General features: G+C 46.9%; 1 protein-coding gene across 1 annotated transcript in view; it reads right to left on the minus strand.

The window, feature by feature from the left end:
* Nucleotides 1-320: 320 nt before the first annotated feature.
* Nucleotides 321-24,900, minus strand: part of c5 (complement component 5) — a 64,943-nt gene continuing 40,363 nt past the window's right edge. The window contains exons 28-41 of the mRNA XM_072433440.1: nucleotides 17,772-17,943; nucleotides 17,546-17,670; nucleotides 17,380-17,460; nucleotides 17,147-17,302; nucleotides 16,345-16,407; nucleotides 16,091-16,178; nucleotides 13,594-13,633; nucleotides 12,054-12,231; nucleotides 11,520-11,625; nucleotides 2,924-3,007; nucleotides 1,603-1,692; nucleotides 1,453-1,542; nucleotides 796-934; nucleotides 321-461 (exon numbers count right to left, since the gene is read on the minus strand). Of these exons, the coding sequence (XP_072289541.1) occupies nucleotides 344-461; nucleotides 796-934; nucleotides 1,453-1,542; nucleotides 1,603-1,692; nucleotides 2,924-3,007; nucleotides 11,520-11,625; nucleotides 12,054-12,231; nucleotides 13,594-13,633; nucleotides 16,091-16,178; nucleotides 16,345-16,407; nucleotides 17,147-17,302; nucleotides 17,380-17,460; nucleotides 17,546-17,670; nucleotides 17,772-17,943 (1,530 nt within the window). The 3' untranslated portion in view covers nucleotides 321-343. The remainder of the gene's footprint in view (nucleotides 462-795; nucleotides 935-1,452; nucleotides 1,543-1,602; nucleotides 1,693-2,923; nucleotides 3,008-11,519; nucleotides 11,626-12,053; nucleotides 12,232-13,593; nucleotides 13,634-16,090; nucleotides 16,179-16,344; nucleotides 16,408-17,146; nucleotides 17,303-17,379; nucleotides 17,461-17,545; nucleotides 17,671-17,771; nucleotides 17,944-24,900) is intronic.

The raw sequence follows: 24,900 nt of genomic DNA on the forward strand, positions 1-24,900 counted from the left end.
CAAGCAGAGACCAGGAGGGACCAGGAGGACACAAGCAGAGACCAGGAGGACACAAGCAGAGACCAGGAGGACACAAGCAGAGACCAGGAGGACAAAAGCAGAGACCAGGAGGACACAAGCAGAGACCAGGAGGACACAAGCAGAGACCAGGGGGACACAAGCAGAGACCAGGAGGACACAAGCAGAGACCAGGGGGACACAAGCACAGACCAGAGGACACTAGCAGAGACCAGGAGGACACAAGCAGAGACCAGGAGGACACAAGCAGAAACCAGGGGGGCACAAGCAGAGACCAGGGGGACACAAGCACAGACCAGAGGACACTAGCAGAGACTAGAGGACACTAGCAGGCCCCTGTTAGCTGAACGAGGAGGATGAACTTTCGCAGTTCCAGACACTCGTCTCCACAGTTTAAGGGCCACGCCTGGACCAGAGCCTCAGAGTCCAGAGGAAACCGGAACCTGCAAGAGACCAGAGGGTCAGTCCTGGTCCTGACCTCACCCGTAGTCCAGGTCCTGACCCCTCACCTGTAGTCCCTGTCCTGACCTCACCTGTAGTCCCCGTCCTGACCTCACCTGTAGTCCCGGTCCTGACCTCACCTGTAGTCCCCGTCCTGACCCCTCACCTGTAGTCCCTGTCCTGACCTCACCTGTAGTCCCCGTCCTGACCTCACCTGTAGTCCCGGTCCTGACCTCACCTGTAGTCCCCGTCCTGACCTCACCTGTAGTCCCGGTCCTGACCTCACCTGTAGTCCAGGTCCTGACCCCTCACTTGTAGTCCCCGTCCTGACCTCACCTGTAGTCCTGGTTGTTGACCACCTCGAGACCAGAGGAGCCATAGATCAGGTACTGCTGGTTCTTCTGGACGTCCACAGAGTTACAGGTGGTTTTCTTTATGAAGTCCACTTCAGACCCTCCACTCACAGCATCGAACTCTGCAAAGCCACAGTCCAGAACACCAGCAATTCATGGGTTAGTTTAAACCAGGACTAAACCAGGACTAAACCAGGTCTAAACCAGGACTAGACCTGGTTTAGTCCTGGTTTAGACCTGGTTTAGACCTGGTTTAGACCTGGTTTAGTCCTGGTTTAGTCCTGGTTTAGTCCTGGTTTAGACCTGGTTTAGTCCTGGTTTAGACCTGGTTTAGACCTGGTTTAGACCTGGTTTAGTCCTGGTTTAGACCTGGTTTAGTCCTGGTTTAGTCCTGGTTTAGACCTGGTTTGGACCTGGTTTAGACCTGGTTTAGTCCTGGTTTAGACCTGGTTTGGACCTGGTTTAGACCTGGTTTAGTCCTGGTTTAGTCCTGGTTTGGACCTGGTTTAGTCCTGGTTTAGTCCTGGTTTAGTCCTGGTTTAGTCCTGGTTTAGTCCTGGTTTAGTCCTGGTTTAGTCCTGGTTTAGTCCTGGTTTAGTATCCTTGGTAACACAAAGCGTGGTGTGGGCGTGGCACTCACGGCTCTGGCTCTTGATGACCTCTTTGACCTCTGACCTCAGGGTCAGGAAGTCTCCCTCGGACACGATGTCCGTCACTGTCACTTTAAACGCTGTGAAACACAAACGTGTCAAAACTCTCCAAGTTTAAAGTCAAATTAAAGCTGTTGTACCGTATTTGACCTCCGGGCGGCAGATCTGCTGCGTGAGCACGTCCTGAGTGAGGGACGAGTCCACATGTCCTCTGAAGGACGCACACACGGCTGCACACACATGAGACACACACATGAGACACACATGAGACACACACACATATATAAGACACACATGAGACACACATGAGACACACACAAATATAAGACACACATGAGACACACACACATATAAGACACACATGAGACACACACACATATAAGACACACATGAGACACACATGAGACACACACGCATATAAGACACACATGAGACACACATGAGACACACACACATATAAGACACACATGAGACACAGACACATGAGACACATGAGACACACACACATGAGAGACACATGAGACACATGAGACACACACATATAAGACACACATGAGACACACACACATGAGACACACACACATGAGACACACATGACACACATGAGACACATGAGACACACACACGAGACACACATGAGACACACACACATAAGACACACATAAGACACACATAAGACACGCACACGAGACACACACATAAGACACATGAGACAGACACACATGAGACACACACACATAAGACACACACATAAGACACACACATAAGACTCACACATAAGACACACACATAAGACTCACACATAAGACACACACATAAGACACACACATAAGACACACACATGAGACACACACATGAGACACACACATGAGACACACACATGAGACACACACGAGACACACACGAGACACACACGAGACACACACGAGACACACATGAGACACATGAGACACACAAGACACATAAGACACACACACACATGACACACACACGACACACAGGAGACACACATGCGACACACACACATGCGACACACACACATGAGACACACATGAGACACACACAAGACACACACACACACAAGACACACACACATGAGACACACACACATGAGACACACATGACACACACATGAGACACACATGACACACACATACACACATGAGACACACACACACACGAGACACACACACATGAGACACAAACACATGAGACACACATGACACACACACACACACGAGACACACACACATGAGACACAAACACATGAGACACACATGACACACACACAAGACACACACACACACAAGACACACACACATGAGACACACATGACACACACACACACACGAGACACACACACATGAGACACAAACACATGAGACACACATGACACACACACAAGACACACACACACACAAGACACAAACACATGAGACACACATGAGACTCTAAACTCACCGGTGACGCACTGGCACTGGTCAAACTGACAGAGTCTTTGGACTTTCTGCTCCTGATCTGAAACTTCCTTTGTGCATTTAGAGCCTGAAAACGCAAAAAAAAATCACATTCTTCATATATTTTTGAGATATTCCACATATTTACGGCTCTTAAAATACTTTGGTGAAAACTGCAGCATAATTACAGCTCCAATTATGTCAGTTTGGTTCTTCTAAATGAAAACGGATGACAGAAAGAGGCTAGCTATGTTAGCATCAGTACTTCCTGTGTTAGCATCAGTACTTCCTGTGTTAGCATCAGTACTTCCAGTGTTAGCATCAGTACTTCCAGTGTTAGCATCAGTACTTCCAGTGTTAGCATCAGTACTTCCTGTGTTAGCATCAGTACTTCCTGTGTTAGCATCAGTACTCGCAGTGTTAGCATCAGTACTCGCAGTGTTAGCATCAGTACTTCATGTGTTAGCATCAGTACTTCCAGTGTTAGCATCAGTACTTTCTGTGTTAGCATCAGTACTTCCTGTGTTAGCATCAGTACTTCCAGTGTTAGCATCAGTACTTCCTGTGTTAGCATCAGTACTTCCTGTGTTAGCATCAGTACTTCCAGTGTTAGCATCAGTACTTCCTGTGTTAGCATCAGTACTTCCTGTGTTAGCATCAGTACTTCCAGTGTTAGCATCAGTACTTCCAGTGTTAGCATCAGTACTTCCAGTGTTAGCATCAGTACTTCCAGTGTTAGCATCAGTACTTCCTGTGTTAGCATCAGTACTTCCTGTGTTAGCATCAGTACTCGCAGTGTTAGCATCAGTACTTCCTGTGTTAGCATCAGTACTTCATGTGTTAGCATCAGTACTTCCAGTGTTAGCATCAGTACTTTCTGTGTTAGCATCAGTACTTTCTGTGTTAGCATCAGTACTTCCTGTGTTAGCATCAGTACTTCCAGTGTTAGCATCAGTACTTCCAGTGTTAGCATCAGTACTTCCAGTGTTAGCATCAGTACTTCCAGTGTTAGCATCAGTACTTCCTGTGTTAGCATCAGTACTTCCTGTGTTAGCATCAGTACTCGCAGTGTTAGCATCAGTACTTCATGTGTTAGCATCAGTACTTCATGTGTTAGCATCAGTACTTCCAGTGTTAGCATCAGTACTTTCTGTGTTAGCATCAGTACTTCCTGTGTTAGCATCAGTACTTCCAGTGTTAGCATCAGTACTTCCTGTGTTAGCATCAGTACTTCCTGTGTTAGCATCAGTACTTCCAGTGTTAGCATCAGTACTTCCTGTGTTAGCATCAGTACTTCCAGTGTTAGCATCAGTACTTCCTGTGTTAGCATCAGTACTTCCTGTGTTAGCATCAGTACTTCCAGTGTTAGCGTCAGTACTTCCAGTGTGAAAATGCCGGTTGGTCTCTGGAACAACAACAACAACTCGGGTATTTTTGACTCCCTGGGCCTCTGCCAATAACAACATCGCTGACGGTGGATTATTGAGCGTTGTTTGGATATTACGGCAACATAGAGGAACGCCTCGGTCCGTATGACGGGGAAGAGGAAGAGGAAGCGTGACCTGGTCGGTGACGATATGAACAGCGGGGAGGACTCCCCTGGAGCCACTGATCCTGTGCAGCGTAGGGCGTCTTCTTGCTCGTCTATGGAGGGCTCTCTCAGTGAGGAGCAGGGCGGGGGGGTTGCAGATATCGGGGATGTGAGTTCAGAGTGTAAGGTGTTCATAAAGCTCGCGCAGGATAATGCGTCCTTTAAGGGGTGGGATCCGATGGCGTTGACAAGGAGCCTGACTGTAGCTGTGGGAGTGGTCAAGCATGCGAGTGTCCTTAGGGATGGCTCGCTGCTGGTCGTGTGCAAGGACGTGGCTCAGCAAAGGAAGGCGATTGAAGCTAAGTGTCTGGGGGGGAAGGACATTCTTGTGTCTGATGCTGTAAGAGGCACGGTCAGGGGAGTTATCGTAGGCGTCCCTACGACGACATCTGTGGATGACATAAAGGAGAATTTGACTGGAGCTAAGGTGGTGGATGCTAGGCGGTTGAAGATGACCCGGGGGATGGGGTAAGGTGTGACAGCCTGTCGATAATGATTCGATTTGAAGGTGGGATCCTGCCTCGTGTGGTGTGCGTTGGGTACATGCGCTATGGCGTACGCCCATATGTTCTGCCGCCCCTGCGTTGCTTCAAGTGCCAGCGCTTTGGGCATATTGCAGCGGTCTGTAGAGGGAAGCAGAAGTGTGGTAAATGTGCAGGAGACCACGAGTATGGGAAGTGTGACGACGGAGCAAAACTCAAGTGCTGTAACTGTGGGGGAGAGCATAGCTCTGCCTACGGGGGATGCGTGTTCAGCAAGAGGGCTGCTGAGGTGCAAAAAGTTAGAGCCTCTCAAGGCATATCCTACGCGGATGCGGTCAAGAAGGTGTCTGGTAGTCAGGTGAAGGTGGATGCAGTGGGGGCTGCCAGTGCTGTTGGTGTCGTAGGCGACAGGGGAGGGGGCAGCGTTGCCCGCGGCCAGGGGGAGGTCCCCACTGGGATGCCTGTGAGTGTGGCTTCCACGGGCAGAGGCCCTGTGGGTGCGGAGGATGTACTGGTTGTGAAGAGGAAAGATTTTTTCCTCTTTATGGTGGAAGTGTAACTGTACTGGTCAAACCAAGAAGAGATCCGAAAAGACTAAGATCATCGCTAAGGCTGCAGGGAAGTACTTTGGAGCTGGGGGCCCCGAGTGGACGGAGATAGAGGATGCGCTGCGGGAAGGCACCCTGCCCCATTCTGGCAGTGGGAGTGGGGGGGCTCCCGATGCGCCGTCAGGTTCCGGGGGCTCATAATGGCGGTGGTTGTCTTGCAATGGAATGCGCGTAGTCTTCGTGCTAATGGCCAGGAATTTAAGCATTTTGTCTCTACCTTGTTGAACAAGCCTCACGTTATGTGCGTGCAGGAGACTTGGTTACGACCTAGGTGGGGTTTTGGGATACAAGGGTATGTGTGTGTTAGGAATGATAGGGAGCAGGGTAGAGGCGGAGGTGTGGCTGTGTTTGTCCGAGATGACCTAAATTACGTTGTTGTCAGTGTGAGTAAAGCGCCGGAGGCTCTGGCGGTGAGAGTCTGGCTGGGTGGTGAAGCTGTTACTGTGGTTAACCTTTATAATCCGTGTGGTGAGTTAACGTTAGAGTCCTTACATAGTATCGGTAAGGATGTTCGGGGAAAGGCCGTGTGGTGTGGGGATTTTAATGCGCATAGCGCTTTGTGGGGCGGTAGTGGTACCGATAGGTATGGGCAGGTGGTAGAGGGTTTTATCAATCAAAGGGAGTTGGTTTGTCTGAATGATGGGAGTGGGACATATGATATGGGGACCGGTACGGAAAGTGCAATAGATCTTACGCTTGTGTCCAAGGAGTTAGCTGGTGTTTGTAGTTGGGAGGTTCTTGGTAATCTTTCTTTTGGTAGCGATCACTATCTAGTCCGCACCGAGATTGGCTTTGGGAGCTGTGTGGTCAGGGGGACGAGGATCCAGAGGTGGCAGTTGGCAAGGGCGAACTGGGGGGCTTTCCTGAGGAAAGCTGATGATGGTTCTAGGGTTCTGCAGGAAGGAGGATTGACTCAGGTGGATGATCTCAATAGTGCAATTGTCTCGCTCATCACGCAGTCAGCGGTAGGCACGATTCCTAAGAGTGGTGGTAGTGGACATAGGAAGCGGGTGCCGTGGTGGAATGAAGCATGTGGTCATGCTGTTAGGGCGAGAAATGCGGCGTTTCGCCGGCTAAGGGTTACCCACACTGAGGGTGCCCTCATTGACTACAAGAGGGCCCGCGCTGTTGTGCGGAAAACTGTAAGAACGGCCAAGAGTGCCTATTGGAGGCGGTATTGTTCCAAAATTGGGAGGGAAACGCGTCTCGGGGATGTTTGGGGGATGATTAAGCGGATGCATGGGGTTGAGCGCCGTCATGGGACCCCGGTCCTAATACTGAATGGTGTTGAAGCAGTCAGCGACGTTGACAAAGCTGAACTGTTGGCCAGCACCTTTGTGTCGGTGCACAGCTCTGACAATCTCTCACCTGCGGAAAGGCACTACAGGGAGAGTACTCTGGCCCAGAATTCTGAGCTGATTGGGCACCAGCCTTCGACTCAAGATGACCTTGACCTTCCGTTTAGTTTGTTTGAGCTAAGGAGAGCACTTTCTAAGGCGAAACAGACAGCCCCGGGTAAAGATGAGGTGTGCTATGACATGCTCTCTCATTTGACTGATGACACGCTTGGGCTAGTCCTGGGTCTTTTCAACCGTGTTTGGGATTCAGGTTGTGTTCCATCTGCGTGGAAACAGTCTACGGTGGTGCCGGTTCTGAAGCCGGGTAGGCCAGCGTCTGACCCTTCAAGTTATAGGCCGATTGCCTTGACGTCGCAGCTCGGGAAAACGATGGAGCGCATGGTTACCGAGCGGTTGGATTACTTCTTGGAGAGTCAGGGTTTGCTTCCCGCGCACCAGAGTGGTTTCCGTAGGGGTAGGAACACCATGGATTCCGTGTTGTGTTTGGAATCTGATATCTAGCTGGCCAGGGCTCAGAAAGAAAAGGTTATTGCGGTGCTCTTCGATGTGGAGAAGGCGTACGATATGGTTTGGAAGGATGGGCTCCTCATTAAGCTGCGGAAGTGTGGTGTGAAGGGTAAACTGTTTAACTGGGTCCGGAGCTTTCTGTCTGGCCGGCGTATCCAAACCAGAGTGGGCTGTATAGCCTACATGTCTGCGGCTAAGACTAACTTAAAGAAGCTTGATGTGGAGCAAGCCCAGGCCTTGCGCATCTGCTGTAGGGCTTTTAGGACCTCCCCTGTCTCGGCGCTGCAGGTTGAGTTGGGGGAATTGCCGTTACGGCTCCGGAGGCTAGAACTTCTGTTGGCTTACTGGGTGAATGTGCAAGGTCATACGAGCTCTCACCCGGTGAGGGACTTTCTCAGGGTTGATGGGGGGCAGAGTGAGGCTGGCGGTATGGTTTTTAGCCAGGTAGGAAATGCGAAGGCGCGGCTTGCAGGGGTTGGTGATCTGCGTGTGAGCCCGTCGGTGGCTTTGTCTGCTATAGCTCCGTGGAAGTTTGTCCCGGCTCCTGTTGATGTTAGCTTGCATGGCAAGCTTAGAGGAGTCGCTGGGAGGGCACCGCAGTTTGCCGTTCAAGCGCTCATCGATAAGCACTCAGGTAATGTGTTTATTTATACCGACGGGTCTAGGGATCCTGAGAGTGGGCGTACTGGCGCCGCTTATTTTGTGCCTGACCTGGGGCTGGCGGTCAAGAAGAGGTTGACAGATCGCCTTTCTGTTTTCACGTCGGAACTCATAGCGATACGGTTGGCATTGGAATGGGCGGAATCTGCTTTGCAGTGTTGCGGCATTGTGGTGGCCTCTGACAGCCTTTCTGCATTGCAAAGCATTAAATCTGGGAAATCGGATTGCAGACAGGATGTGTTGAATGGCATCTTCTGTCTGATGCTCTCCCTGTCCAGGAAGGATGTGAGGGTTTCCTTCTTTTGGGTCCCTGCGCATGTGGGGGTGGATGGTAACGAAATGGCTGATGCACTGGCTAAACGTTCCCTTAGGCGGCCATCAATTGATGTGGCGGTTGAGTTAAGCAAATCTGAAATCAAGCCCGTTATCAAGAGTCATGTGGTCGGCCTTTGGCAGGAATTTTGGAGCCACTGTGTTACTGGACGGCATCTCTATCACGTACAGGGTAGTGTGGGTCCTTGCGGGTCTATGGGCAGGAACGCGTGGGAGGAAAGGGCCTTCGCCCGCATGAGGATTGGCCATACTGGACTCAATTGGTCACTGAGTAGGATAGGCAAACAACCGACCGGTCTGTGTGGTCACTGTCGGGTGCCAGAGACTGTCGAGCATGTGCTGATTTGCTGTGAGGCTTATGATAGAGAAAGGGCCGGGTTGGCCTTGTGGTTTCGGAATAATGGGCGGGAGTTCAATCTGCGGAACGTTCTGGCGATTCAGTCACAGGGTTTGTGTCAGGCTGTGGTTGCTTACTTATGTAGCACAGGGCTGGGTAAACGTTTATAGAGGTGGGGGGTGTTGGAGACTGAGCCGAGGATGAGGAGCAAGAGGATGTTCTAACGCGCTTTGACTTCATGGGCCTAGAAACACCAAAGTGATGGAAGAAGGACTTCTAAAGGATAAAACGACAAAGACGTCCCATGACCTCATGGGCTTTGTAAAACAACAAAGACGTCCCATGACCTCATGGGCTTTGTACTTCCAAAGAACGAGGGAGAGGAAGATGAAGAAGAGTCTCCCTGGAATAAAGCCGGTTGGTCTTGCTCAACACCCGGTCTGGAGAGACGGGAGATGGCGGAGGAGAGTGGATCGGGGATGGAAGATGTTCTGGACGGCGTGGAGGAGCAGCCTTTTCTGCCTGCACGTGCCCGGAAACGTAAAAAGTCCCTTAGCTCGTCCGAGGGTTCTGGGAATGAGCAGCAGGATGAGGCTGAAGCTATTGATATCCGGGGTGAGAGCAGAGACTGTAAGGTGATCATAAAGCTTGCACAGGATAGTGCATTCTTTAAGGAGTGGAATTCAGTGGCATTGTCAAAGAGCCTAACTGTAGCTGTGGGAGTGATCAAGAGTGCGAGTGTCCTTAGAGATGGCTCGCTGCTGGTCGTGTGCAAGGACGCGGCTCAGCAACGGAAGGCGATTGGAACTAAACATCTGGGTGGAAAGGACATTCTTGTGTCTGATGCTGAAAGAAACACGGTCAGAGGAGTTATCATAGGTGTCCCTACGGCGACGTCTGTGGATGAAGTTAAGGAGAATTTGACGGGAGTTACGGTGGTGGACGCTAGGCGTTTGAAGGTGACCCGGTTTGGGGTGAGATGTGACAGCTTGTCGGTAATGGTAACACTTGAAGGGAGGTGCCTGCCTAGTAAGGTGTTCATTGGGTACATGTGCTATAGCGTTGGGCCATATGTTCCGCCGCCCCTGCGTTGCTTTAAGTGCCAGCGCTTTGGGCATATTGCAGCGGTCTGTAGAGGGAGGCAAAGGTGTGGTAAATGTGCAGGAGATCATGAGTATGGGAAGTGTGACGTGGGAGCAAAACTGAAGTGCTGTAACTGTGGGGAAGAACATAGCTCTGCCTACGGGGGATGCAGGTTTAGCAAAAGAGCTGCTGAGGTGCAGAAAATAAAGGTCTCTCAAGGTATATCCTATGCAGATGCAGTCAAGAAAGTTTCAAGTAACGGGTTTAGAGTAAATACAGAGAGAGGAGCCAGCGCTGCTCCCAGCCAGGGCGAAATGAGAAAGGCCAGCGTGGCTCCCAAGAAGTGTGAAGGTTTCAAGAGTGGAGGTCCCAAGTGTGCAGGTTCCAGAATTAATGAGAATACCCTGGTTGTGGATAGAGAGGATTTTGTACTCTTTATGGTGGATGTTGTAAACTGTGCTGCTCAGACTCAAAGCAGAACTGAAAGGATCAGGATCATTGCTAAAGCTGCAGGGAGATTCCTTGGAACAAAGGAGCTTGATTGGGCAGATATAGAAAACAGGCTAAAGGCGCTAAATGGGAGTCGGAGTTATGGGGGTCTGCTTGTGGGGAGTCAGAGTGATCAGAGTGACGAGATGGGGGTGGGGGTGGTCTCCTGTCCTCGCCCAGTCTCGTAGACGCACGGCTACCAAGCAGCGACATCAGTGGAAATATTAAAGCCTGAAGAATGAAGCCTAAAGAATAAAGCTGTACGGTGGAAGCACCGAACGTCAAAGAAGGAGAGGAAGATGAAGAAGAGTCTCCCTGGAATAAAGCCGGTTGGTCTCTGAAACAACAACAACTATTCTAGTCACAAAGACATATCATGACCTCATGGGCTTTGTAACACCAAAGCAATGGAAGGAGTACTTTTACGGACTACGACAAAGTCTGAGGAATAAAGTCTGGCGGTAATGCAACACTTGGATGCCAACCGCCATAAAAAAACAACAACAACAACAACAACAACAACAACACAACAACTATTCTAGTCACAAAGACATATCATGACCTCATGGGCTTTGTAACACCAAAGCAATGGGAGGAGTACTTTTACGGACTACGACAGAGTCTGAGGACTACGAAACGTCTGAGGAATAAAGTCTGGCGGTAATGCAACACTCGGATGCCAACCGCCATAAAACAACAACAACAACAACTTCCAGTGTTAGCATCAGTACTTCCAGTGTTAGCATCAGTACTTCCAGTGTTAGCATCAGTACTTCCAGTGTTAGCATCAGTACTCCCAGTGTCAGCATCAGCACTCGCAGTGTTAGCATCAGTACTTCCTGTGTTAGCATCAGTACTTCCTGTGTTAGCATCAGTACTTCCTGTGTTACCATCAATACTTCAAGTGTTAGCATCAGTACTTCCTGTGTTAGCATCAGTACTTTCTGTGTCAGCATCAGTACTTTCTGTGTCAGCATCAGTACTTCCTGTGTCAGCATCAGTACTTCCAGTGTCAGCATCAGTACTTCCTGTGTTAGCATCAGTACTCCATGTGTTAGCATCAGTACTCCATGTGTTAGCATCAGTGCTTCCTGTGTTACCATCAATACTTATGTGAATGTGCTTGTTCTGCACGTGAGCGTGGGACTTGACCTTGGTCCTGATCCTCGTACACGGTGAAGACCACGTCACTGGCTCCGCCCACAACAAAGGCACTTCTGATCCGGAATCCCACACACAGGAACTGTTGGGACGGCACCTGGACAAGAGGAGAGTCAATGTGGCTCCTCTGGACATCTCTGGACACGTATGCTGACCAGGTCTGGAACCGACTTCGATCACATGTGACGCTTTACTTCAATCGTTTTACAGCGAATACTTTTGACTTGTACTTCATCTGAGAGCAGGGACTGTACTTTCTACTGCATCTCTGAACTGGACTCCTCTCCTCCCTCTTCTCCTCCTTCCTCTTCTCCTCCTCCTCTCCTCCCTCTTCTCCTCCTCCTCTCCTCCACCTCTGACTCTGCTCCTCTTCTGCCCCTCCTCTCCACCTCTTCTGCCCCTCCTCCTCTGCCTCTGCTCCTCCTCTCCTCCTCCTCTACCCCTCCTCTGCCCCTCTCCTCCTCCTCCTCTGCTCCTCCTCTGCTCCGCCTCTCCTCCTCTGCTCTTCCGACTCTGTAAACTCACGGCGTAGAGGTTGATCAGCACAGTTCTCCCTTTCAGCCTGTAGGAGGCGACGATGGGACTGTCTCCCTCTCTCAGGGGTCGGAGGTCATCCAGGACGGGCTCGATGCCGGTGGGCAGCTGGATCTCCATCACGGTGAGGAGAGACTCTTGTGCCACCTCGTTTGGGGGCGGCTTGTACCTGAACACACGCTCACACTCAGCGTCTGTCGCTTCACATACGCGGATATATATATATATATATATATATTATATATATATTATATATATATATATATATATATATTATATATATATATATACATATACATCTATATACATGTATATATATATATATTGACTTTCGTATGTCCAGAAAGTCTTACTGTCCAGAATGATCATGTGCAGAATGACAGTGTCCAGAATGATAATGTCCAGAAAGTCTTACTGTTCAGTCTTTCCTATGTCCAGAAAGTCTTACTGTCCAGAATGATCATGTCCAGAAAGTCTTACTGTCCAGAATGATCATGTCCAGAATGATCATGTCCAGAATGATCATGTCCAGAATGATAGTGTCCAGAATGATAATGTCCAGAATGACAGTGTCCAGAATTACAGTGTCCAGAATGATAATGTCCAGAATGATAATGTCCAGAATGATAATGTCCAGAATGACAGTGTCCAGAATGACAGTGTCCAGAATGACAATGTCCAGAATGACAATGTCCAGAATGACACTGTCCAGAATGATAATGTCCAGAAAGTCTTACTGTCCAGAATGATAGTGTCCGGAATGATAGTGTCCAGAATGATAATGTTCAGAATGTTAGTGTCCAGAATGATAATGTCCAGAATGATAGTGTCCAGAATGATAGTGTCAAGAATGATGGTGTCCAGAATGACAGTGTCCAGAATGATAATATCCAGAATGACAGTGTCCAGAATGACAGTGTCCAGAATGATAATGTCCAGAATGATAATGTCCAGAAAGTCTTACTGTCCAGAAGGTCTTACTGTCCAGAATGATCATGTCCAGAATGATAATGTCCAGAAAGTCTTACTCTCCAGAAGGTCTTACTGTCCAGAAAGTCTTACTGTCCAGAATGATCATGTCCAGAAAGTCTTACTGTCCAGAATGATAATGTTCAGAATGATGATGTCCAGAATGATAATGTCAAGAATGATAATGTCCAGAATGATAGTGTCCAGAATGATAGTGTCCAGAATGTTAATGTCCAGAATGATAATGTCCAGAATGATAGTGTCCAGAATGATAGTGTCCAGAATGATAGTGTCCAGAATGATAATGTCCAGAATGATAATGTCAAGAATGATAATGTCCAGAATGACAGTGTCCAGAATGATAATGTCCAGAATGACAGTGTCCAGAATGATAATGTCCAGAAAGTCTTACTGTCCAGAAGGTCTTACTGTCCAGAATGATAATGTCCAGAATAATAGTGTCCAGAATGATAGTGTCCAGAATGATAATGGTCAGAATGTTAGTGTCCAGAATGATAATGTCCAGAATGACAGTGTCCAGAATGATAGTGTCCAGTCTTACTGAGCACAGGCGACAAGATGCGGCGCTCTGAGTTTGACGTCTGAAATACAACAACAACTGCATTTATTGACCACGTCTGAACTGACCAGACGGACAGTAAGGACGATTAGAGACATTTAGGTTGTTGCTTAGCAACCATGTCTAATGTCAAAGAAATAACTATTTGACAAATAAACATATGTGAGAAAAAAAAATATTTTGAGTGTCAAAAAAAATGTTTTTTTTTTTTTCAAATTGAGCCAAATATTTTCCAAATAATAAAGTTACTTTAGTGTTTTATTAATCTATTTTCTGTCATTTCCAACATATAAATAGTCAAATATTCTACTTGCTTGATAAAACTATAAACTATAATTTACATTTACAACAAATATTATCCACCAAATAGTAAAAAACAACTGCACAGACGAAATACAATTATTTTTTGGTTTTATCATTTCATCCTTACAGTAATAACAGTTATTACAGTTATAACAGTTATAACAGTAATAACAGTTATTACAATACTTGGTTATAACAGTACTTGGTTATAACAGGACTTGATTATAACAGTACTTGGTTATAACAGTACTTGGTTATAACAGTATTACAGTACTTGGTTATAACAGTATTACAGTATGTGGTTATAACAGTACTTGGTTATAACAATATAACAGTACTTGGTTATAACAATATAACAGTACTTAGTTATAACAGTACTTGGTTTTAACAATCTAACAGTACTTGGTTATTACAGTATAACAGTACTTGGTTATAACAGTACGTGGTTATAACAATATAACAGTACTTGGTTATAACAGTATTACAGTATTTGGTTATAACAGTACTCGGTTATAACAATATAACAGTACTTGGTTATAACAGTACTTGGTTATAACAATATAACAGTACTTGGTTATAACAGTACTTGGTTATAACAGTACTTGGTTATACCAGTACTTACTTGGTTATAACATTATAACAGTACTTGGTTATAACAGTATTTTGTTATAACAGTACTTGGTTATAACAGTACTTGGTTATTACAGTATAACAGTACTTGGTTATAACAGTACTTGGTTACAACAGTACTTGGTTACAACAGTACTTGGTTATAACAGTACTTGGTTATAACAGTACTTGGTTATAACAGTACTTGGTTACAACAGTACTTGGTTACAACAGTACTTGGTTACAACAGTACTTGGTTACAACAGTACTTGGTTACAACAGTACTTGGTTACAACAGTACTTGGTTACAACAGTACTTGGTTATAACAGTACTTGGTTATAACAGTACTTGGTTATAACAGTACTTGAATATAACAGTACTTTGTTATTACAGTACAACAGTACTTGGTTATAACAGTACTTGGTTATTACAGTATAACAGTACTTGGTGATAACAGTACTTGGTTATAACAGTACTTGGTTATAACAGTACTTGGTTATAACAGTACTTGGTTATAACAGTACTTGGTTATAACAGTACTTGGTTATAACAGTACTTTGTTATTACAGTATAACAGTACTTGGTTATAACAGTACTTGGTTATAACAGTACTTGGTTATAACCGTACTTGGTTATAACAGTACTTGGTTATAACAGTACTTGGTTATAACAGTACTTTGTTATTACAGTACAACAGTACTTGGTTATAACAGTACTTGGTTATTACAGTATAACAGTACTTGGTTATAACAGTACTTGGTTATAACAGTACTTGATTAGAACAGTACTTGGTTATAACAATATAACAGTACTTGGTTATAACAATATAACAGTACTTGGTTACAACAGTACTTGGTTACAACAGTACTTGGTTATAACAGTACTTGGTTATAACAGTACTTGGTTATAACAGTACTTGGTTACAACAGTACTTGGTTACAACAGTACTTGGTTACAACAGTACTTGGTTACAACAGTACTTGGTTACAACAGTACTTGGTTATAACAGTACTTGGTTATAACAGTACTTGGTTATAACAGTACTTGGTTATAACAGTACTTGGTTATAACAGTACTTGGTTATAACAGTACTTGAATATAACAGTACTTTGTTATTACAGTACAACAGTACTTGGTTATAACAGTACTTGGTTATTACAGTATAACAGTACTTGGTGATAACAGTACTTGGTTATAACAGTACTTGGTTATAACAGTACTTGGTTATAACAGTACTTGGTTATAACAGTACTTTGTTATTACAGTATAACAGTACTTGGTTATAACAGTACTTGGTTATAACAGTACTTGGTTATAACCGTACTTGGTTATAACAGTACTTGGTTATAACAGTACTTTGTTATTACAGTACAACAGTACTTGGTTATAACAGTACTTGGTTATTACAGTATAACAGTACTTGGTTATAACAGTACTTGGTTATAACAGTACTTGGTTATAACAGTATAACAGTACTTGGGTATGGGGCGTCTCTGGTGAAGTGTCTTGCCCAAGGACACAAAGGCTCATGGTACTCGGGTCAGGGTGCTTGACCCTTGGACTCACCGCTGGAGCCGGACTTCAGGATCTCAATTTTGATGTCGAAGTTGCAGTTTTCCTGAAGTGGAACCGTCTCGTAATAAACCGTCTTGAGCTGATGACCACAACACGAGGCGCGGTCACTTTCTGACCACAACACGAGGCGCGGTCACTTTCTGACCACAACACGAGGCGCGGTCACTTTCTGACCACGGGTCAAATCCAACACTTTGTCATTTTATCTCTTGCAGTGCATTGTGGGTAATGTAGTGTGGACTCGCCTTGACGTGAGACACTCCCTGACCAAAGGCTGTGGTCGCGGTCACTCCAGTGTTCTTAGTCATCTGGAACAAACCAAATCAGCTTCAGACCGGGACTATACCGGGGCTATACCGGGGCTATACCGGGGCTATACCGGGGCTATACCGGGACTATACCGGGACTATACCGGGACTATACCGGGGCTATACCGGGGCTATACCGGGGCTATACCGGGACTATACCGGGACTATACCGGGACTATAACGGGACTATATCGGGGCTATATCGGGACTATACCGGGGCTATACCGGGACTATACCGGGACTATAACGGGACTATATCGGGACTATACCGGGACTATACCGGGGCTATACCGGGGCTATACCGGGGCTATACCGGGACTATACCGGGACTATAACGGGACTATAACGGGACTATACCGGGACTATACCGGGACTATAACGGGACTATATCGGGGTTATACCGGGACTATACCTGGACTATACCGGGACTATACCTGGACTAAACCGGGACTATACCGGGGCTATACCGGGACTATACCGGGACTATACCTGGACTATACCGGGACTATACCTGGACTATACCGGGACTATACCGGGGCTATACCGGGGTTATACCGGGAGTAAGCCAGAAAAGACGTATTGTTCACAACAGCCTCTGAAAGTGTCAATATTCAACTGAAAAGACTTGAAGAAGATGAATAAGACGAGTTTGTGGAGCCAAATCCACAAAACAAACATTTGTGGATCTTTCTTTCAAAGACATCACATTTGCCATCGTGTTGTCCGGAGCGGCCCTCACCTGCACCGGGGAGGCCACCGGTGCCCGCCTGCTCAGGTGCACCTGCCGGTCCAGGTCGGGCTGGCGGCTGAAGTGGACCTGGACGTGCTGGTCGAGCGTTGCCCGGGGAACACGGTTACTGTAGAGCGTCACGGCCTCCAGCGTCACCAGCATGTCCTCACACACAGAAGGTCCAGGGTCAGCAGAGGTCCGAGCCCGTGGTGGTCAGAGCGCTGCGGCGTTGCTATAGTTACCTGCATGGTGAAGTGCCCTCCTCCGTAGTGCTGGTCCTGGGTCAGCCATGTCACGATGGGGTTGACGTACTGAAACCGGCCCTGTAAACAAGCAAACATCAGCCACGAGAGGCCGCGTCTGAACGGGCCAAGGGGGAGGGGCGGGGGGCGGGGGGCGGGGCCGGACCTGGCGGAGGAAGCTGAGCAGTGCGTACGCCGTGGTCTCCACCGTCTGACCGCTGCTCTGGTCGGGCCTGAGCCACTCCGTCTGCACGTGGCGCTCCTGCCAGTACCTCAGCTCGGGAGGGTTTCCTGAAGGGCACCAACACAAGGTAAGGGGCGGGGCCTCTCGTCCTCTGCTGTGGCGCCACCACGTTCAGACGCGGTGGACGCTAAATACCGGCGGGGCGCACCCTTCTGCTTGGCGAGGCCCTCCAGGCGGTCCAGGAGGTTGCTGGTGGTGAGTCCTTGCGGGTCGTGGAGCGTGAGGGCGTAAGCCGCCACAGACAGGATGTAAACCTTCTGCACCGACGCCATGTTCTTATGGACGAACTGTATGGCGGCCTGGATGGCGTCCTCCTGACTCTGCAAGGGACAGGTGCAGCGTCAGTCCTGGTTTAATCCTGGTTTAGACCTGGTTTAGTCCTGGTTTAGTCCTGGTTTAGACCAGGTTTAGTCCTGGTTTAGTCCTGGTTTAGTCCTGGTTTAGTCCTGGTTTAGACCTGGTTTAGACCTGGTTTAGTCCTGGTTTAGACCTGGTTTAGACCTGGTTTAGTCCTGGTTTAATCCTGGTTTAGTCCTGGTTTAGACCTGGTTTAGACCTGGTTTAGTCCTGGTTTAGTCCTGGTTTAGTCCTGGTTTAGACCTGGTTTCGTCCTGGTTTAGTCCTGGTTTAGACATGGTTTAGTCCTGGTTTAGTCCTGGTTTAGACCTGGTTTAGACCTGGTTTAGACCTGGTTTAGACCTGGTTTAGTCCTGGTTTAGTCCTGGTTTAGACCTGGTTTAGTCCTGGTTTAGACATGGTTTAGTCCTGGTTTAGTCCTGGTTTAGACCTGGTTTAGTCCTGGTTTAGACCTGGTTTAGTCCTGGTTTAGTCCTGGTTTAGTCCTGGTTTAGACCTGGTTTAGATCTGGTTTAGTCCTGGTTTAGACATGGTTTAGTCCTGGTTTAGTCCTGGTTTAGACCTGGTTTAGACCTGGTTTGGACCTGGTTTGGACCTGGTTTGGACCTGGTTTAGTCCTGGTTTAGACATGGTTTAGTCCTGGTTTAGTCCTGGTTTAGACCTGGTTTAGTCCTGGTTTAGACCTGGTTTAGACCTGGTTTAGTCCTGGTTTAGTCCTGGTTTAGTCCTGGTTTAGACCTGGTTTAGTCCTGGTTTAGTCCTGGTTTAGACCTGGTTTAGTCCTGGTTTAGACCTGGTTTAGACCTGGTTTAGACCTGGTTTAGTCCTGGTTTAGTCCTGGTTTAGACCTGGTTTAGTCCTGGTTTAGTCCTGGTTTAGACCTGGTTTAGACCTGGTTTAGACCTGGTTTAGTCCTGGTTTAGTCCTGGTTTAGTCCTGGTTTAGTCCTGGTTTAGTCCTGGTTTAGACCTGGTTTAGACCTGGTTTAGTCCTGGTTTAGTCCTGGTTTAGACCTGGTTTAGACCTGGTTTAGACCTGGTTTGGACCTGGTTTGGACCTGGTTTAGACCTGGTTTAGTCCTGGTTTAGACATGGTTTAGTCCTGGTTTAGACCTGGTTTAGACCTGGTTTAGACCTGGTTTAGACCTGGTTTAGTCCTGGTTTAGTCCTGGTTTAGACCTGGTTTAGTCCTGGTTTAGTCCTGGTTTAGACCTGGTTTAGTCCTGGTTTAGACCTGGTTTAGACCTGGTTTAGTCCTGGTTTAGTCCTGGTTTAGTCCTGGTTTAGTCCTGGTTTAGACCTGGTTTAGTCCTGGTTTAGTCCTGGTTTAGTCCTGGTTTAGACCTGGTTTAGTCCTGGTTTAGTCCTGGTTTAGTCCTGGTTTAGACCTGGTTTAGTCTTGGTTTAGTCCTGGTTTAGACCTGGTTTAGACCTGGTTTAGTCCTGGTTTAGACCAGGTTTAGTCCTGGTTTAGACCTGGTTTAGTCCTGGTTTAGTCCTGGTTTAGTCCGGGTTTAGTCCTGGTTTAGTCTTGGTTTAGTCTTGGTTTAGTCCTGGTTTGGACCTGGTTTGGTCCTGGTTTGGTCTTGGTTTAGTCCTGGTTTAGACCTGGTTTAATCCTGGTTTAGACCTGGTTTAGTCCTGGTTTAGACCTGGTTTAGACCTGGTTTAGTCCTGGTTTAGTCCTGGTTTAGACCTGGTTTAGACCTGGTTTAGTCCTGGTTTAGTCCTGGTTTAGTCCTGGTTTAGTCCTGGTTTAGTCCTGGTTTAGACCTGGTTTAGTCCTGGTTTAGACCTGGTTTAGTCCTGGTTAAGACCTGGTTTAGTCCTGGTTTAGTCCTGGTTTAGACCTGGTTTAGACCTGGTTTAGTCCTGGTTTAGTCCTGGTTTAGTCCTGGTTTAGACCAGGTTTAGTCCTGGTTTGGACCTGGTTTAGTCCTGGTTTAGTCCTGGTTTAGTCCTGGTTTAGACCTGGTTTAGTCCTGGTTTAGTCCTGGTTTAGACCTGGTTTAGTCCTGGTTTAGACCTGGTTTAGTCCTGGTTTAGTCCTGGTTTAGTCCTGGTTTAGTCCTGGTTAAGACCTGGTTTAGTCCTGGTTTAGTCCTGGTTTAGACCTGGTTTAGACCTGGTTTAGTCCTGGTTTAGTCCTGGTTTAGTCCTGGTTTAGACCAGGTTTAGACCAGGTTTAGTCCTGGTTTGGACCTGGTTTAGTCCTGGTTTAGTCCTGGTTTAGTCCTGGTTTAGACCTGGTTTAGACCTGGTTTAGACCTGGTTTAGTCCTGGTTTAGTCTTGGTTTAGTCCTGGTTTAGACCTGGTTTAGTCCTGGTTTAGTCCTGGTTTAGACCTGGTTTAGTCCTGGTTTAGTCCTGGTTTAGTCCTGGTTTAGACCTGGTTTAGTCCTGGTTTAGTCCTGGTTTAGTCCTGGTTTAGACCTGGTTTAGTCCTGGTTTAGTCCTGGTTTAGTCCTGGTTTAGTCCTGGTTTAGTCCTGTTTTAGACCTGGTTTAGTCCTGGTTTAGACCTGGTTTAGTCCTGGTTTAGTCCTGGTTTAGACCTGGTTTAGTCCTGGTTTAGACCTGGTTTAGACCTGGTTTAGACCTGGTTTAGTCCTGGTTTAGACCTGGTTTAGACCTGGTTTAGTCCTGGTTTAGTCCTGGTTTAGACCTGGTTTAGACCTGGTTTAGTCCTGGTTTAGTCCTGGTTTAGACCTGGTTTAGTCCTGGTTTAGTCCTGGTTTAGTCCTGGTTTAGACCAGGTTTAGTCCTGGTTTAGACCTGGTTTAGACCTGGTTTAGACCTGGTTTAGTCCTGGTTTAGTCCTGGTTTAGTCCTGGTTTAGTCCTGATTTAGACCTGGTTTAGACCTGGTTTAGACCTGGTTTAGTCCTGATTTAGACCTGGTTTAGACCTGGTTTAGACCTGGTTTAGTCCTGGTTTAGTCCTGGTTTAGTCCTGGTTTAGTCCTGGTTTAGACCAGGTTTAGTCCTGGTTTAGTCCTGGTTTAGACCTGGTTTAGTCCTGGTTTAGTCCTGGTTTAGACCTGGTTTAGTCCTGGTTTAGTCCTGGTTTAGACCTGGTTTAGTGCTGGTTTAGACCTGGTTTAGTCCTGGTTTAGACCTGGTTTAGTCCTGGTTAAGACCTGGTTTAGTCCTGGTTTAGTCCTGGTTTAGACCTGGTTTAGTCCTGGTTTAGACCTGGTTTAGACCTGGTTTAGTCCTGGTTTAGTCCTGGTTTAGTCCTGGTTTAGTCCTGGTTTAGACCTGGTTTAGTCCTGGTTTAGTCCTGGTTTAGTCCTGGTTTAGACCTGGTTTAGTCCTGGTTTAGACCTGGTTTAGTCCTGGTTTAGTCCTGGTTTAGTCCTGGTTAAGACCTGGTTTAGTCCTGGTTTAGTCCTGGTTTAGACCTGGTTTAGACCTGGTTTAGTCCTGGTTTAGTCCTGGTTTAGTCCTGGTTTAGACCAGGTTTAGTCCTGGTTTGGACCTGGTTTAGTCCTGGTTTAGTCCTGGTTTAGTCCTGGTTTAGACCTGGTTTAGACCTGGTTTAGACCTGGTTTGGACCTGGTTTGGACCTGGTTTAGACCTGGTTTAGTCCTGGTTTAGACATGGTTTAGTCCTGGTTTAGACCTGGTTTAGACCTGGTTTAGACCTGGTTTAGACCTGGTTTAGTCCTGGTTTAGTCCTGGTTTAGACCTGGTTTAGTCCTGGTTTAGTCCTGGTTTAGACCTGGTTTAGTCCTGGTTTAGACCTGGTTTAGACCTGGTTTAGTCCTGGTTTAGTCCTGGTTTAGTCCTGGTTTAGTCCTGGTTTAGACCTGGTTTAGTCCTGGTTTAGTCCTGGTTTAGTCCTGGTTTAGACCTGGTTTAGTCCTGGTTTAGTCCTGGTTTAGTCCTGGTTTAGACCTGGTTTAGTCTTGGTTTAGTCCTGGTTTAGACCTGGTTTAGACCTGGTTTAGTCCTGGTTTAGACCAGGTTTAGTCCTGGTTTAGACCTGGTTTAGTCCTGGTTTAGTCCTGGTTTAGTCCGGGTTTAGTCCTGGTTTAGTCTTGGTTTAGTCTTGGTTTAGTCCTGGTTTGGACCTGGTTTGGTCCTGGTTTGGTCTTGGTTTAGTCCTGGTTTAGACCTGGTTTAATCCTGGTTTAGACCTGGTTTAGTCCTGGTTTAGACCTGGTTTAGACCTGGTTTAGTCCTGGTTTAGTCCTGGTTTAGACCTGGTTTAGACCTGGTTTAGTCCTGGTTTAGTCCTGGTTTAGTCCTGGTTTAGTCCTGGTTTAGTCCTGGTTTAGACCTGGTTTAGTCCTGGTTTAGACCTGGTTTAGTCCTGGTTAAGACCTGGTTTAGTCCTGGTTTAGTCCTGGTTTAGACCTGGTTTAGACCTGGTTTAGTCCTGGTTTAGTCCTGGTTTAGTCCTGGTTTAGACCAGGTTTAGTCCTGGTTTGGACCTGGTTTAGTCCTGGTTTAGTCCTGGTTTAGTCCTGGTTTAGACCTGGTTTAGTCCTGGTTTAGTCCTGGTTTAGACCTGGTTTAGTCCTGGTTTAGACCTGGTTTAGTCCTGGTTTAGTCCTGGTTTAGTCCTGGTTTAGTCCTGGTTAAGACCTGGTTTAGTCCTGGTTTAGTCCTGGTTTAGACCTGGTTTAGACCTGGTTTAGTCCTGGTTTAGTCCTGGTTTAGTCCTGGTTTAGACCAGGTTTAGACCAGGTTTAGTCCTGGTTTGGACCTGGTTTAGTCCTGGTTTAGTCCTGGTTTAGTCCTGGTTTAGACCTGGTTTAGACCTGGTTTAGACCTGGTTTAGTCCTGGTTTAGTCTTGGTTTAGTCCTGGTTTAGACCTGGTTTAGTCCTGGTTTAGTCCTGGTTTAGACCTGGTTTAGTCCTGGTTTAGTCCTGGTTTAGTCCTGGTTTAGACCTGGTTTAGTCCTGGTTTAGTCCTGGTTTAGTCCTGGTTTAGACCTGGTTTAGTCCTGGTTTAGTCCTGGTTTAGTCCTGGTTTAGTCCTGGTTTAGTCCTGTTTTAGACCTGGTTTAGTCCTGGTTTAGACCTGGTTTAGTCCTGGTTTAGTCCTGGTTTAGACCTGGTTTAGTCCTGGTTTAGACCTGGTTTAGACCTGGTTTAGACCTGGTTTAGTCCTGGTTTAGACCTGGTTTAGACCTGGTTTAGTCCTGGTTTAGTCCTGGTTTAGACCTGGTTTAGACCTGGTTTAGTCCTGGTTTAGTCCTGGTTTAGACCTGGTTTAGTCCTGGTTTAGTCCTGGTTTAGTCCTGGTTTAGACCAGGTTTAGTCCTGGTTTAGACCTGGTTTAGACCTGGTTTAGACCTGGTTTAGTCCTGGTTTAGTCCTGGTTTAGTCCTGGTTTAGTCCTGATTTAGACCTGGTTTAGACCTGGTTTAGACCTGGTTTAGTCCTGATTTAGACCTGGTTTAGACCTGGTTTAGACCTGGTTTAGTCCTGGTTTAGTCCTGGTTTAGTCCTGGTTTAGTCCTGGTTTAGACCAGGTTTAGTCCTGGTTTAGTCCTGGTTTAGACCTGGTTTAGTCCTGGTTTAGTCCTGGTTTAGACCTGGTTTAGTCCTGGTTTAGTCCTGGTTTAGACCTGGTTTAGTGCTGGTTTAGACCTGGTTTAGTCCTGGTTTAGACCTGGTTTAGTCCTGGTTAAGACCTGGTTTAGTCCTGGTTTAGTCCTGGTTTAGACCTGGTTTAGTCCTGGTTTAGACCTGGTTTAGACCTGGTTTAGTCCTGGTTTAGTCCTGGTTTAGTCCTGGTTTAGTCCTGGTTTAGACCTGGTTTAGTCCTGGTTTAGTCCTGGTTTAGTCCTGGTTTAGACCTGGTTTAGTCCTGGTTTAGACCTGGTTTAGTCCTGGTTTAGTCCTGGTTTAGTCCTGGTTAAGACCTGGTTTAGTCCTGGTTTAGTCCTGGTTTAGACCTGGTTTAGACCTGGTTTAGTCCTGGTTTAGTCCTGGTTTAGTCCTGGTTTAGACCAGGTTTAGTCCTGGTTTGGACCTGGTTTAGTCCTGGTTTAGTCCTGGTTTAGTCCTGGTTTAGTCCTGGTTTAGACCTGGTTTAGTCCTGGTTTAGACCTGGTTTAGTCCTGGTTTAGTCCTGGTTTAGTCCTGGTTTAGTCCTGGTTAAGACCTGGTTTAGTCCTGGTTTAGTCCTGGTTTAGACCTGGTTTAGACCTGGTTTAGTCCTGGTTTAGTCCTGGTTTAGTCCTGGTTTAGACCAGGTTTAGACCAGGTTTAGTCCTGGTTTGGACCTGGTTTAGTCCTGGTTTAGTCCTGGTTTAGTCCTGGTTTAGACCTGGTTTAGACCTGGTTTAGTCCTGGTTTAGTCCTGGTTTAGTCTTGGTTTAGTCCTGGTTTAGACCTGGTTTAGTCCTGGTTTAGTCCTGGTTTAGACCTGGTTTAGTCCTGGTTTAGTCCTGGTTTAGTCCTGGTTTAGACCTGGTTTAGTCCTGGTTTAGTCCTGGTTTAGTCCTGGTTTAGTCCTGGTTTAGACCTGGTTTAGTCCTGGTTTAGACCTGGTTTAGTCCTGGTTTAGTCCTGGTTTAGACCTGGTTTAGTCCTGGTTTAGACCTGGTTTAGTCCTGGTTTAGACCTGGTTTAGACCTGGTTTAGACCTGGTTTAGTCCTGGTTTAGACCTGGTTTAGACCTGGTTTAGTCCTGGTTTAGTCCTGGTTTAGACCTGGTTTAGACCTGGTTTAGTCCTGGTTTAGTCCTGGTTTAGACCTGGTTTAGTCCTGGTTTAGTCCTGGTTTAGTCCTGGTTTAGACCTGGTTTAGTCCTGGTTTAGACCTGGTTTAGACCTGGTTTAGTCCTGGTTTAGACCTGGTTTAGACCTGGTTTAGACCTGGTTTAGTCCTGGTTTAGACCTGGTTTAGACCTGGTTTAGTCCTGGTTTAGTCCTGGTTTAGACCTGGTTTAGACCTGGTTTAGAC

The sequence above is a fragment of the Eucyclogobius newberryi genome, unplaced genomic scaffold, assembly GCF_026437365.1.
Source record: "Eucyclogobius newberryi isolate DKJ021-1_F unplaced genomic scaffold, fEucNew1.0.hap1 SCAF_6, whole genome shotgun sequence".
Taxonomy (NCBI): Eukaryota; Metazoa; Chordata; class Actinopteri; order Gobiiformes; family Gobiidae; genus Eucyclogobius; species Eucyclogobius newberryi.